This window comes from Spermophilus citellus (genome assembly GCF_964194105.1).
Source record: "Spermophilus citellus genome assembly, chromosome: 3".
NCBI lineage: Eukaryota > Metazoa > Chordata > Mammalia > Rodentia > Sciuridae > Spermophilus > Spermophilus citellus.
In genome coordinates, this window is record NC_138184.1 from 167,961,808 (window position 1) to 167,977,629 (window position 15,822).

The window sequence follows — 15,822 nt, forward strand, 5'->3', positions numbered from 1 at the left end:
CTATGTGTCACTGGCCATCACCCAACTGTCACTTCCCTAGAATGCTTTACTGGTGGCTGAGCACAGCTCTATACTCTAAGAATAAGGCCCCTGGTTCCATTTTCTGCAGAGATTAATTCTAACCTTTGCCAACTTGGCTGTTTCCCTTCCTCTCCGTCACTCTAAACCTCAAATTCAGAATAAACCTGAACAACCCTGCTTTCTTGACTAGTGATACTGAAAACCTTCCCCTGGGCACAGGATTTCTGATTCCTGATGGTCAGACTGCAATAAGACTCACCTCCCTAGATGCTGATTGCCTGCCCTCTAGATCCAAGTCTTTTTTTTTTTTTTTTTCCTTTTCTTTTTGACCTTGGCTAGAAGTGATAAACCATGGCCTGGTTCCCAGATGAATCACCCTCCTCTTTGCACACCACTTATACTAAGGAAATGTCTCAATCTGATTCCGTGGAACTCTGTGCCCCACTCTGCCTCTCATCTTCTGAGTAGTTGCCTAGGATGAAAAGCCACAAATACGCATGCATCCTCTCCCCTATCCTTATCACCATGCTACTCAAGGCTTCCTTTCCTCTAACTTGGCCCGGTATTCTCTTTGCAATGTTATGCCCTCTGAAGTGCCATTTATAAATCAATAAATACAACTTTTAAAAATTCCTTACTTTTGCACTCTATTTCATGACATTCTCTACCTCTTGGCTTTAACCAGAATTGATCATCCCAAGGGACAACTGCAGAGGGCCTTAAGCTGCTATTCTTCCTTCTCCCACACACGTCTTGCATCTCTGAGTCAGGAAGTGGGGAGTCAGCATGCTTCTTACTCTGCAAAGCTGATTCCTGACCACTGCTCAGACATTTTTTGGGAAGGATCCCTGCTCATTTGGAGCTCCGGATATTTGGCTCCTCACCACACTAAACTAATCACTCCCCCACAAGCCCTGGGGACTTGAATGCATCCCTCACAGTGTTTCTATTTCAAGTTCTGCCACCATTTCATATGTTACTATGATGTTCACACTCTATCCTATCCAGCACCCCACATGTAAGACCCTTTACCTTATTCAGTGTAAATCCTGTACCTAAATTCCCATGTCTTTAAAATTAGCTACCATTTACGTACTCTTGTGGTTGTATCCAGAACTTCAGCACCCAGAATAATTCAATTTTTTCACTCTTAATTCAGAATCTCACTCTTAGGCCTCTTTCAGCTCTTTTTTTTTTTTTTCAGTTATTACTATAATATTGTGTTGCCATTATCTCTAAGGTCACCAGTCCATTGATTTATTTTCTTTCTTTCTATCATTCACCTCTTCTCTATGCCCTGTCATTCTGATCCATCTTTCAACTCCTCCTTAACATTATCCTTGGATAACCTACCCTGTGCTTCCTCTTGCAAATTCTCTTCTGGAAAATTCCAGCATGAGATTAATCAATTGTTAATGTTTCCTGCTATGCTAGGATTGTTGGATATTCTTGGAGAAAATCACATGAATCAACATGTTAACATGTCAACCAAAATGTTTTCTGGACATCCTTCAATTATTTTTTTTAAGTCAGAAAAGAATATTTTCTCTTCTTTACTTCTTCCCTTCTCCTAATCTTTAAGTAGTCTTTTAAGCCTTTTGCATTTCAATAAAATCCACTCTTGCCAAGTGTTCCTTTCCTTCTCCTGTCTTCTTTTTGACTTTTAATAGAATATCTCACTTCTCATTAGACTGGATAAATATCTTTAAAGAGTTCTATACAACACTTTCCCCTCCCACACCTCTCATTTATTCTTCTATGATGTTCAAAATGAACTGTGATAGGTTACTTCATCAAGACCTGTTACCATACAGAACAATCGATAGGTTACTTCATCAAGACCTGTTACCATACAGAACAATCCCCTTTATTGGTAAACACAATGCCATATTTTGTCCTGATCACATATAATCTCTCTTTAAGATTTGGAAGTGAAAAAAATCACTCCCTACTTCTTGAAACACATTCATATTTAAATTGCTTTTTACATAATTTAATGCAGATTTTCCCTATTTACCACTTTATCTCCGTTTCCTGTTCTTCTTCTTATTCTCCTTCTTCTTATATTTCCTTTGTTTAACCTGTACATGTTTGCAGGGTGTGATTTAGGGCTATTTAGGTTCCTTTGTATTTATACTCTGCACATTCCACCTTGCATCTATCTTGACTAAAACCACACCTATGTATCCCTTGACTACAATTACAAAAAGATTCGTATGATCCCAAATATATATATATATATATATAATTTCAAATATTATGACTCAACTCCAGACCAATGTCTCTACCTCATTGATATATGTTCAAACATATTAAAGTATTCAAATCTAGACTCAATAATGCTGCTTCTACTTTAAACTTTGTGTGAACTTTATAAAGTTCACCACTCTCCATTAAATGTTTTATATTTTAGTCAAAATATACATCTCTTAATGCAAATTTTTCTTCTTTCCTTGGGTCTTTCAATATATTTTCTGCCTCCTTTTCTCCTGGCCAAATTTTTCACATCACTATCAATTATTAGTTTGGAAATAATTCCTCCCAAGTAACCACAACATCTACCCTGTCCTCAACACTGCATAAAATATTCCTTTTTGTATTTTTAATCCACTTTATTTAGCAGCTTTATTTCCTTGATTGTACCTCTTGAGCCCAAGGACTGTGCCTGATTCAGTTGTCTTCCCTGTTTTATTAGTGTCTATCCCTATACCAATAAATTCATGTCTGTATTTCCAATTCTTATCCCACCACTTTGAATCTGCATTCCTCCCTTATCTGTCTTAAGGGACTACGTAATGAACTCCTTCAAAACATGTGGCTTTAAACAACACTGAGTTGGCTAAATGATTCTTCCCCTGTTCTTGCTTGGGTTCATTCTGACGTCTAAGTTCTAAAGATCTGATTAATCTCAGGAAACTACAGGTTTGTTTCTGAAACTAATGTCATCTAAATTAATCTGTTTCCCTTTAGCTTCTCTAAGGCGCAGTTACCTAGGTTTCTATCAGTGTAAGAAATATCTGAGATAATGCAACCTGTAGAAAGTTTTATTTTGATATTTGAAGGCTACAATCCATGCTTGGTCAGTCCTGTTGCTTTTAGTCCTGTGGCAAGGTAGTACACCATGGTGGGAGTACACTGGTGAGAAAAAACCTCTCATCTGATGGCTGGGAAGTAAAAGAGAGAAAGAAGAAAAGACTGGAATAAAACAGTCCCCTTCAAGGCCATGCCCCAGTGACCCAAAGACCTCTCACTTGGCTGTACTTCTTAAAGACTCCACCATATTCCAATAGTACCAAGATGGAGAACCAGTCCTTGAACACATAGGACTTTGGGAGACATTTAAGATCCAAACTGGGGTAGAAACCATAGCCTTCTGATGCTATTCCTGGTGGCCCATCTACAATATCCTGGGACTACACTAGCACTGGGAAGATAGGTTCCACTTAATAACATATTGTAGAAATGTCTTCCCTTTGATAGTTGGTGCTTCTAGGCCCTAAATGGTTCTAGTTGTTTCTAGCGTGCCACAGTTTATTTGGTACATTGTCAATATGGGAACTGGGACTTTTCCTGTTATATCTTCATACCAAAATAGGGAGCAAAAAATCTTTCTTGGGAGTTAAAGGAGAACTATGAGACCATTCAATCAAGTTTTAATTCCTTTAATCAGTCTAGAGAAGACTTGCTAGGAGACACTATGTTAAACATACATCCAATGGTTGATTCTATTAATATTCTCTTAAGGTTTGATCCAACACCCCAATTTGAGACAGTTTCTTGAATTATGTACAAGGAATCTATAAGCTCCATTTCAGTTTGAAAAAGAGTTCAGGTAGGGTTATTCTGGTTTCTTGTTATGTCTTGATTTGACTTGACTCTTATCATTCCATAAAGCTAAAAAGCAAGATTTATATAAATTTGTAGGAAACTTATTTGTTTCAGGGAAACTCGCTTTTTTGTCTTGATTAAATTCATTATAAAAGCATAATTAGTATATAATTTAAACACATGTTGCTACTTGATAATAGTGAATTTCTCAGAATACAGGATATTTTTTTTCTAATTCAATAGATTTTATGACTTGAAGCTTTAAAAAAGCATTACAAATATTACATCAACTTTTAAAATAACTTATTTACTAATAGTTTATAATTCATTTTAAAATGTCCAGATTTAGGAGGAAGGGAAAGGGGAGGTACTATAGGATGGAATTAACCAAATTATGTTATGGGCATGTGCAACTATATCACAATGAATCACAATGTTATGTGTAACTATAATACACCCATTCAAAATTAATTTTTAAATTTCATATTTAATAGAATACTTATATTGCTAATAGTAACAAAATAAAAACTTTCATTTTTATCAGTGTCTATATTTTTCTTCCTTTCATATATACCTTTCTTGTCTTAATTAGCTCTTTTACTCTCATGTGTTAGCCTAGTCCAGTAGGGAATTGGTTAGTGTTGCAATCAGTAGCACAAATAATCATCTTTTCTGACAGTATGCCTCCTTTGATAACAGAGAATTCTTGCCAAACCTGTGTTATAATTTTATGGTAAACTCATACAAATAAGGAGTTTAGATAAAAAATAATATTTTTTTCTCTCTTAATAAAAAGTAGACATGAATGTACTCACAACATGATGGGTCATTGATGGCCTCTGTTGTCTTTGGCAATGATTTTCAATAAAAATATTTGAGGGGAAAATACAGTTGATTAAAAATGTGTGTCTAAATTATAAACCAATTTGAAAAGAAAAGAAAACTCTAGCTTTTGCTATCCTTTTGCATATTTGAAAACTTTTTAATGAGGTGGCTAAAAATTAAAAATGCAGACTAATTGCATTCCTAGCTTTTAAGAATTCATTAAAAATTCATATGATGCTTGTTAAATGGGTAATATTGGTTAGATCATGTCATTTCTGATTTACATTCTTTATAAAAGAGTTAAAATCTGTAATTATAACACCTTTTAAGATGTAAAAGGTATGTTTCTTAGACTGATAATTATTATAATTTTTGGATTATTTCTTTACTAGGTTCTGGTGTAATCACTTCTACCAAAATTTTTAATTACGAAACTGATCCAATAAGGTTTCTATTTATAGTTGATACTGGAGGACTCATGAGACGTGTTCTGATTATTAATATCATTGATGTTCCTGAACCTCCAAACTGTACTGCTGATCCACAGTTTTCTTCAGGCACAGGTATCACACATCATTTTCCTATGTTTACTTTCAGTAGAGGCCAGGGCTACTTTTTCTTGTAGAGATGATTAGTGAAATTTTATTATGTATATAATGTGTTTATATAGGTATATGAAAATATGTGTAGACATTCATGTATATAAGAAAACACATGAACCCTATTTCTCCCTATGGAATAGATTGAAAACAATTTTACTATATAGAAATTTTCACTTTTTTTTTTTTAATTAGGGCTTGAAGTGAGGGGTGCTTTGCCACTGAGCCATATCCTGGGCCATTTTTATTTTATGACAGGGTTTCACTTAGTTGCTGAGAGCCTCATTAAAATTGCTGAGGCTGGCCTCAACTTGCTATCCTCCTCCCTCAGCCTCCTGAAATGCAGAGATTACAGGCAAGTGTTACCGTGCCCAGCAGCCAAGAGATTTTATGTGAGGACTTGCAAAAGAAATAAGTCAGGGGAGACAAAGTAAAAGTTTTACTTTTAGGTAAACGCTAAGAAAGGTAGTTTTAAGAATGTCTGTCCTTGTCCAATGGGTAGTGGGAATCCTTTGAAGTATGGTAAGCTAATAGGTATTTTGAATTGATTTATCTGGTTGGACACAGAGAAAGATTGGAAGGAGACAGAAGGAGGCTGAGTGAGCAAGATAATAAATATATATTTTCTTTATTTGTTCTAATTAGTTACACATGACAGTAGAATGCATTTTGACACACCATACATAAATGGAGTATAACCTCATTCTTCTGGTTGCACATGATGTAGAGTTACATAGGTTGTAGTAATATATGTAGTATGTTGGGTAGTCATATATGCACAGAGGGTAATAATGTCTAAATCATTCGACTATCCTTCCTACTCCCATCCCCCTCCATCCCTTCATTCACCTCTGCCTAACAAAAAATACCTCTATTCTTTCCTAGCCTCTTCCCCTTACTGTGAATTAGCATCTGCATATCAGAGAAAACAGTGATCTTTGGTTCTTTGGGATTGGCTTATTTTGATTAGCATGATATTCTCCAGCTCTATCCAATAAATATTTTAAGGTATGCATATCACCATATCACGAGGCAAAATTGCATACTTTATTTATATAGTACTTAAATAATAAGAAAGAACACAAATAGCTAGACAGTTTTCCTGATAAAATTTTCATAGTATAATAGTAGTAACCACAACAAGTATAATTTTTCTTTATTATTGGTCTATTAATAAGAAGAATGGATTTTCTTTTTGAGGTATATAGAAAATTCCTTTATAGGGTAGGATTTTAAATAACTCACTATCAGTGAATGGCTTTCCTTGCTTGATTAAACAAATGAACTACTTAGAATCTTATTTTGGTTGTAGTCTTAATTTTGTGAATAAAATTTGTAATGAAACTTTTAGATTAAAATTTTCTACTTTTTCTGACGATTGATTTCCATGTAAGTGAAGACATTGTGATGAGAGCTTAGTCAAACACATGCCTGAGTCAACTGGGACCCTCAACTCACATGACATGCATTATATTCTTTTAGCAGAGTTATAGAGTCATTGTATAAAATACACTTCTTCACCACATAATTCAACAGCATATTTCACACTCCATCATGACTTAAAATCGTATTATTCAAAGTCCTCTTTTCTCTTCCTGTTTTCCCGTGATGTGTAGGCATGGTGATTAGGAACAGTATGGTACTGAGAATGCTATTATGACTGGATTACTCAAATTCACATTTGAAGTGAAGAGAGCACCATGCACGTTGTCATTCCTGTCACTCAATGTGCAATACAGCAAAAATGCAGCAAGAGACAATCTGTAACAAGGGGGTATATATGTTGCCTGTTAATATTTTATTTATAAACACTGAAATTTGATTTCATATAGATTTCATGCATCACAAAACGTTAGTATTCTGTGGTTTTTAAAAACCATTTAAAAACTTTTGGCTATTTATATTTAAAACTTTAAAAACTCCTCTCAGCTCATAGAGCACATACAAACAGTCATCAGTCTTGATTTGGCTCAGCAAGACTAGCAGAGTAAAAAGAGGAAGAGAAGTTATCAGGTTATTTCAATAATCTAGGGAAGGAATGATAGAGTTTAGCCTAAGGAGGTGACAGAGATAAAGAGAAAAGGGTAGTCTTGAGATATTCAGATAAGAACTTAATCTGATGAGGAATTTAATAGAAAGCAAGGGAGGACAAATCTCAGAATTGTGATTTGCATGACTGTTGTGGTAAGCCTCAGGTAAGGTAGGATAGCATAGAAGTAAACCAAATTTGAACAGAGAATCCTGAGTTCCCCCTTGAATGTCATATTTGATATGCCTTTGTTATGTCAAAGGAGAGATTTAAGTTAGCAGTTGAGCTCAGAGGTCTTGCTTAGGACTATACATGTTTTGTAATTGAAACCATGGATTTGGATGAAATCACTCAGACACAATAGAGAATTAGAATAAAAGCAGGCCTAAGGCCAAACCTTGAAAAACTCCTACACTTAATGACGTGGGGAAGAAACTGAGCCTGCCAAAGACACTAAGAAAGAGTGACTGGGGTTGTAGTAGAAGATGGAGAGAGTTATGCCATGAATGGCAAAAGGACAGGTTTCAAAAGAGTGCCAGGTGGTTAGCTGGCTGAATTCAAGTCAATCAAGATCGGGGATTACAGAGTTCATTGCATTTAACTGGTGATGAAGGAGAGATGATAACTCGTGAGTCTGGGAACGATGTTATGGGTAATAGAAGGTGGAAGACAGAATGGAGCAGATTGCTGAGATTATAAAGAGAAAACACTTCTGTAAAAATTTGAATGTGAAATTAGAGAGAAAGCAGATCTGTATAAGAATTTCAAGACTGGTGTCTGGTTTACCTCTTTAAAAAAAAAGAATTGTTGCATTATAATTACTCACACTAGTGGAATTCTTTGCTATGTATTTGCACATCACATAATATAACAATGAAATCTGTTCATTTCTATTCCCCAGTACTTTCCCTTTCCCTCCCTGGTTTACTTCTTTTTAAAGGGAGATGTCTGGGTTATTTTACAAAGGAGGAGAATTGATTTTACTGGGAAAAGTTGAAGACACATGAAAAAGATAGTAGAAAAGAGATGGAATCAAGGTGTAGTGGAAATTAATGAATCATCTATCAATCTAGCTGACCCATCCATCTTGTAAACTTTTACATGCCCACATTTAAAATTTTATTTTATTTTGATGTTTAACAACTATAAAAAGTCTCAAAAATTTAAATCTCAAAGATTATACTTGAAACACAATTTTCGAAAAAAGTGCTTCAGAGTTGTGGGTCCCAGTTTATTTGGGTGTGTGCCTGACAGAAATTTTCTTGATTATCGCATTTAAAATATAGTACTTCAAAAATATGATCTATTATTCTAAATTATATTTATTATCTCTAGATTTGAAAAATAATAACTGTGAACTGTAAACTTATTTTAGAAAAATAAAAGAAGCAAAATAGGGGCTGGGTTGTGGCTCAGTGGTAAAGCACTCACCTAGCACATTCGAGGCCCTGGGTTCTATCCTCAGGACCAAATAAAAATAAATAAATAAAATAAAGGTATTGTGTCAAGTACAACTAAAAAAAGATTTCAAAAAAAGAAGCAAAATATTTACCTTTTTGAAATTTGGACACCATAAAACAAAAGTATTCATTTTATTAAGTGAGCCATATTAAATCCGTTTAATGTTGACTGTAAAAATAAAGTAAGATTTTTGTATATGCAACTCTATTATACTGTGCTCAAATATCACATCCAGGGACTGGGGCTGGGGCTCGGTGGTATAGAACTTGCCTGGAATGTGAGGCACTAGGTTCAATTCTCACCATTACTAATAAATAAATAAGATAAAGGTCTATCAACAAGTAAAATAAATTTTAAAAAAATCTAGTTCCTAAAGAACTACAAAAGGAAACAAATTACATTTAAAAATATAACATTTATTCCATTACGTGACTACAAAAGCATTTTTAATCAAATTTTACTATGATCCATATGTTTTCTGATAACATGTGTAATTATTTTTCAAAACAAACATAGCAACCCATTTTCAATAATGATATTTGTATATACATTTGAATAAGTAACAAGAATCCTTTCTTCTTTTCTTCCTATCTTAGTTAAATGGTAAGACACCAGATCATCTCACCTGAGTTCTCCTGGTCTTTTAGACCCCTGGATCTCAAGGGCCACTAAAAGTACTTGAGTATTATAACCACCTACTTTCTGTTTTCTGTTCCCCTTCTGTCTCTGACCAGGATATGAGGGGATAGAAGGTGTACACTCAAGGATGACAGAACTCCTACAAGAGATTATGGATTATTAAGACCTTGCTGGTTAAGATTTGGAATCTGTATATGGGATTTCACCTGCTTTGAGAACTTAATGATGACTGTTCAGGAATCTTGCCAACTTTGATTTCCCCAGACAATTCTTCCAGAAGTACTTAGAAATCTTAGTGTAATTCCTACAGATGTGCAGTGCTTTTTTTTTTTTTTTTTTTTTTTTTGCTAATAGAAGGAAGGTTAACTGTGTAACTGTTGAAGAAAACTCAAGTAAGATGGACAGTGAGCATCCACTTGGGGTCCGTTGGTCTGGCATCATGGAGGCAATTTATAATATTTGGGGAGCAGTTTCTATTTGTAGAGAGAAGCAAAGACTGATGAGGAGATGAAGAAGAACATAAACTGTGGCCCTGAAGGGTAGGAAAGAGACAGGAACATAGCTAGGCTATGCTTAGAATAAAGGATATTCATTCTTTCTCTCTCTCTCTCTCTCTCTCTCTTTCTTTCTTTCTTTCTTTCTTGGTATTAAAAGGGACTTGAACAGTTTAAATGAGAGGTAAAGTTAAGAGTCAAGAACTACAGAAAGAACAGGTGAGACAGCTCAGCATGAACAAGGTGTATTTTTAATGATGAAATTTTCTCCTTTACCACAAAAAAAGTGAAGAATATACACATATAAGTAGGTTGGTATATCCTGTGGGAAAACATCAGCTATCACTAGTCTAATTGTTTCTTTTTATTCTGTGTGATAAGATGAGAGCTCCCTTGTGAACAGCAAGATAGAAGACAGGGGAAGGGATAAGAGGTTTGGGGTAAAAGATAAGATTTGAAATAATGGTTGTAAAAGTTGAAGAGTAACAGAATAGAGACTTGCTTAAGAGATCAGGGTCAAATACAGTCAATCCTCTAATAATTCTCTTTATAACCAGTATATTAGGCTTATTCTGCAAAGTACAGCAAAATCTGATATTTATCCAACTTTTAAAAAAGTTAAAAAAACATTAAGCTGTGTTCTATTTGAGTCAAAAAAAAGGGGGGGTTCTGGATACCAGCATATTACTAACACATGATTTACTTATTTTTTTTTTAAAAAACTTGTATTATCTTAAAATCAATTTTTTATTGATTTTTTTCTTTAAGTAAAATGAGTTTGGGGATGTTTTATTCATTTATGTATCTATCTAACATAAAGCAATTATGGTACACATAACAGAATAGAATTTTCTGTTTAAAAAAAAAAAATATATATATATATATATATATATATATATTAGACTCAATTTTTCTGGTAATAACAACAAAAAATAATAAAGCTAACAACAAGCCCAATTTTAATATTTTATTTTTTTGCCTTTATTTTTTTGCCTTAACTTCAGTTTTTCTGGGTTCTTTCTTGTTTAATACAAGGCCTCACAGTAATATGGAAACTAGAGATTTTGTTAGGATTTGTTGAAATTATTTCTTTATTATTTTTTAATTTACTTAAAGTTTTGAAATTTGGTCATACTCTGTCTTCAGGTTATGCTGAGGGCATGGCTTTGGTGTAATGTTATTTCTTCTTTTTTCTATATTGTTTTTGGAGATAATATTGGAAAACATGGTTCTAGGTGGCCACCATCATACTCAGTTACCCCAAAATCTGGTCACTCATTTCAAACATAACTATGTTAGAAAAATTAAATTTTGTTGGGCAGCTTGTTACAATTTAATTTTATTACAACATATAAATTTGGTTCAACAATTTATGTAAGAAATATAAAAATTTTAAATGTCTTGTTACTCAACTTGAGTTAAACTTTATTTCCAGTTTATATTCCAAATAGGGTATAATGACACACACACACATACATTTACAAACAATAAGCCAGAAATCAGTGAAATAGTTAATTTAATCTGAATCCTTTATTCTATCTATGTGTATTATGGGTTGGGATTTTTTTACTCATGGTCAAGGACGCAAAGAGATGTTAAATGTGTGTGAGAGTTGGAGGTAAATCAGTTATCTATGTATCATGTGCTTCTGTTAGAAACAGAGTTCCTCATTGCATGGCCCCATTAATCTAGAAATTGGAGCAGTGAGATCTTTGTGACACTACCCTGTTGGCTCAGTAAACACAGTAAAGATTGTCAGCCCATATGTGATACTCTTTCTCATGAACCTATAGTTTCTACAGATAGTGCTAAGAAGTGCAGGTGGCTTAAAATTCTGAGATTTTATAAACCCACACCAGGCACATCATTGGTCAGGAACATTGTTGTCAGAGATGGCTCTGAGTAAATTAATGCATGAAAGAAATAAATACAAGGATATACCTCCTGATTTTGCATATCTGACATCCAAATACCTAGATTTTAAGCAGCATGTTCAGATAAATCTGAATGCAAGAGTAAGTGTTAATTTTAAAGACCCTGAAGCAGTCAGAGCTCTAACTTGTACTCTCCTAAAGGAAAATTTTGGACTTTCTATTGATATCCCATTGGAGAGATTACTTCCCACAGATCTATTGAGACTCAACTATATTCATTGGGTGGAATACCTGATTGATCATCAAGACTCTGAGAAAAGTACTCTCCAAAGAGGAATTGACATAGGTACAGGGGCATCCTGCATCTATCCCTTACCTTACTTGGAGCAACCTTAAATGGCTGGCATTTCCTTGCTACAGAAGTAGATGATATGTATTTCAACTATGCAAAGAAAAATGTGGAACAGAGTAACTTATCTGATATCATAAAAGTGGTAAAAGTGCCACAAGACACTCCTGATGGATAATCTTAAAGAAAAATCTGAGATAATCTATAACTTTCTTATGTGCAGCACCCCCGCTTTTTGCCAAACAATTGGAAGCCTAGGGAATAAACTCTCGAAACCTCAAAGACCTCCACCTAGTTCTGAAAATACAGGAGGTATCACAGAAATCATGGTGGAAGGATGAATTAGAATTTGTTAAATGATCATCTATCACAGTTTACAGCTTTAAAAAAGGCTAAGGTGGTAGAGCTGTATGCTGGGAAAGAAATGCAGCCTGGCTCCACTGAAGGAAGAACTTCACATCCAAGGGGTTCCCAAAGTTACCTTCACTGAGTTTTGTCAAGGTTTTGTCAATGAGGTGGGCCTTAGCTTGGAGTTTTTATGATGATATCACAGTACCATTCCCATCACGTAAGCGAAGAAAAGTAGAGAAGCCAAGAAAACCCATTACATTGTGGTGTTGGAGTCTGTGATGAAAGAATTATTCCTCAAAGAATCGTCCTTGGGCTCTGAGACAGTGGAGGGCATAGTGGTCTTAACAACATGGATAGAAAAAATTCTCACTGATTTAAAGGTCTAGCAAAAATGAGTTCCCTGTAGAAAACAGGGAGTTAGTCTTTCCCTGAAAGCCACAGAAAACTCCTGAATTCATTTAAGGCGAAAGAACAGAAAGCCAGTAAGACAACTGAGGGAAGTGCCTCGAGCTCCTGAGGATGTCATACAGGCCTTGGAGGAGAGAAAAGCTATCCCCAGAGAATTGGGCAGTAGCCAGAATTTGGCCCCAAGCCCCCAGGAGGGTACCCTGAGGGGTCTGCTCTGCAGAGGGTGAGTCTGCCACTGTTGGGGGCCACTGCCCAAGCAGATATCCCAGAACTCATGGAGGACGAAAGCAGTGAGGAAAGGGGAGGGGAGAAGGTTGTGGAGAGTTATAAAGTCTTTGGCAATGAAGCCCAGGATCCAGAGGCTTCTGAGAAGTTTAGCAACCCAGGGGCTGAAAAGTGGGGGGAAGCCCCTCCAAGGAGCAGCTGATTGTTACCTATTTAAGTGTTTGATAAACATTAAGAAGGAAATGGATGATGCCTTAGTTGAAATGCAGTGGGTTGGGGGACAGAACAGAGATTTGATGAACCAGCTTTGTACCTGTATACATAACCAGATTTTTAGGCTTTTTGCTAGTTAACTCCAAACTTCCTTTAGTTAGAAGAGTGTCTACAGAGACTGGGGGTGTGGCTCAGCTTAGCATGTTCTATCCCCAGTCCTCCTCTGACCCCCCCTAAAAAAAAAGAGAAAAAAAATCTATTAAACAGATTGTTTGGAGTAGCCTGTATGGTGGCACTGGCCCATTAGTAGTATTATGTGAAATTATCTTAAAAAGCAGAAATCAATTAATTCATTTGAAAGTTATAGGGAGTTATAGTACAGTGGTTCAGGAAGAAGAATTATGGTTATCAGCAAGAACAAAAACCTGTTTGTAAACTCAGGAGGGACTTAACGCTGACTCGAGCTGCTCATCTCAGCTTTGGACTGAATTTATGATGCCAAAGTATCTTTTGTGGTGTCTGGTCTGGGTCAGCACTTCCCGAACATCATGGTCTCACGTCCCCAGCATCTTCATAAGAGGAGACACTCTTGTCCTCTAATGGAGAACAGAAAGGCCCCAGTGCCCACTTCGAGAGTCACCTTTAAGACTAAGCCTCAGACACTGCGTACAAGATTAGTTAATGTGCTTCAGTGCCCAGACATGAGGTGACCTGATGGTAGGTGGTGGAAGAGTTTGGAGGAGAAACCTTAGTAAGATCAGGAAGAAGGGCCCCTCTGCAGTATGCCTGGGAAATGGAACATTGCTGACTCCTGGCTATTTTGATGTTGCTAATTTCTGAAGCAGAATTAAGTAAACAAAACTCCTAGATGTGACTGAGACAACAAAATACACTCATATTGTGACCTCCAACCTGTTGGAAGTAACATTTTGTAGCAATTTTGCTGCTGTTCGATTTTGGTTAAACATATGAAGCTGAATGTGTTTTATTTTTAATATAAGGCAGAATTAAACTGTTAGTACTGTTTGAATCCTGGGATTGGGGAAAATACTTTCATGGGTAAATAATGATCAAAATGTGAAAGAGAACAAGGCACTGTGTGCAGTCATAGCTTCAGAAATCTCACCTATTGGCAGGTAATTTGTTGCTGATCAAGTGCTGCTTCTTGTGTCTTCCCTTGTAATCCCTTCTGTGCATTTACCTGCTAGCACTGGAGCATTCTGGGTAAAATCTAACTGTGTCATCAGAACAGGTTTCTAATTGAAATGCCAGGGTTCAGCAGATACCTCTGGAAAGGATTCTTGGTTTTTGTTCTCTTTGTGTCTCAGTAAACCATCTCGGTGCTTGACTCTCACAATTTGATTTTGCACCACTACCCTAGTATTCTGTTTAGAGTAAAATCTTTGAGTCTACCAGAGCTCCTTGCCCACTCCAATGAAGATGGCTTAGTTAAGCCTCCCTGTTGAGAGGTGGCTGTTAGGGCAGAAAGCCAGTGACTGTGGCATATTTTGGTGGCGGCTAAATTAGACCCTCTGTAAAAGCATAAAGAAAAGAAAATATTTTGTCTCACTTTGGCAGTAGAACTGCGGAAAGAAGTTGTTTTAAACACAGGGCTCTTTGCATACTAGACAAGTGTTAATACCACTGAATTCTGTCCCGTGCCCTTTATTTTGTTTTGGGACAGGGTCTTGCCGCATTGCCCAGGCTGGCCTCAGACTTGTGATCCTCTTGCTTCAGCCTCTTGAGTAGCTGAGACTACAGGTGTGCACCACCTGGGAAAAGAGCATTTTAACCAGTAACCAGTGTTTGGAACCTAGTCTATGAATCTCCAGGGAATCCATAGGCCTCCTGGAATTATTTCTAAAAGTTCTGTTATGGCAAGACTTCAGTGAGATAAGAACTTGAGTATATGGGGGAGTGGGCTTTTCAACTTCTTTTTCTCTCCTTATTCTGCTGGAGTTTTCAATTTCCAGTCAGAAAATCTACCAGTGGACTCAAATGAAAAGGCTGAGACCTCAAATGTATAACTGATAAGTTTGTGTACGAGTTGCTGAGGCATAGGATAGGCCTCTTTTAAAGACTCCTCCTTGTATATTGCTGATTTGCCCACTAAAAAGTCTGTGCTAGTTTACATTTGCATGAGAGCCTGCTGTTATCACACTTGATAGCACTAAGAGGCAGGAGGAACTCACTCCTCATCTCCACCAGTTTCTGTAAGACTTTCAAGACTCTGCACTCCACACTGACAGCACTTCTTCAGGCTGGATTAGCCCAGACAGTCCAAGAAGAGGACCAGGCTACTACTACTCAACTTGCCATCTTGATGACCTTCAATAAGACACCTTCTCTTGGGAGGTCCTAAGCACCTGTAAGCCATAAAAAAAAAAAAAAAAAAAAAAAAAAAAAAAAAAAAAAAAACATTAGGAACAACTCTTTGGAGATAGCTGACCTTGGGATCATTCTCCAAACCTGCTAAGCTTTCTATTGAGACATTAAAAAGACTTCC

At 36.1% G+C, this 15,822-nt stretch overlaps 1 protein-coding gene and 1 pseudogene across 2 annotated transcripts in view; both read left to right on the forward strand.

Moving 5' to 3' along the window:
• The window catches only part of LOC308643458 (cadherin-related family member 4-like), a gene marked incomplete at both ends in the record, with an annotated part of 106,925 nt that overhangs the window by 6,728 nt on the left and 84,375 nt on the right, over positions 1-15,822 (forward strand). Inside the window, one exon of the mRNA XM_081283293.1 lies at positions 5,067-5,237. Within this exon, the coding sequence (XP_081139419.1) occupies positions 5,067-5,237 (171 nt within the window). The remainder of the gene's footprint in view (positions 1-5,066; positions 5,238-15,822) is intronic.
• On the forward strand, positions 11,789-13,456 carry LOC308645557 (RNA N(6)-adenosine-methyltransferase METTL16-like; annotated as a pseudogene). The gene has a single exon. The product of its transcript is annotated as an RNA N(6)-adenosine-methyltransferase METTL16-like (transcript).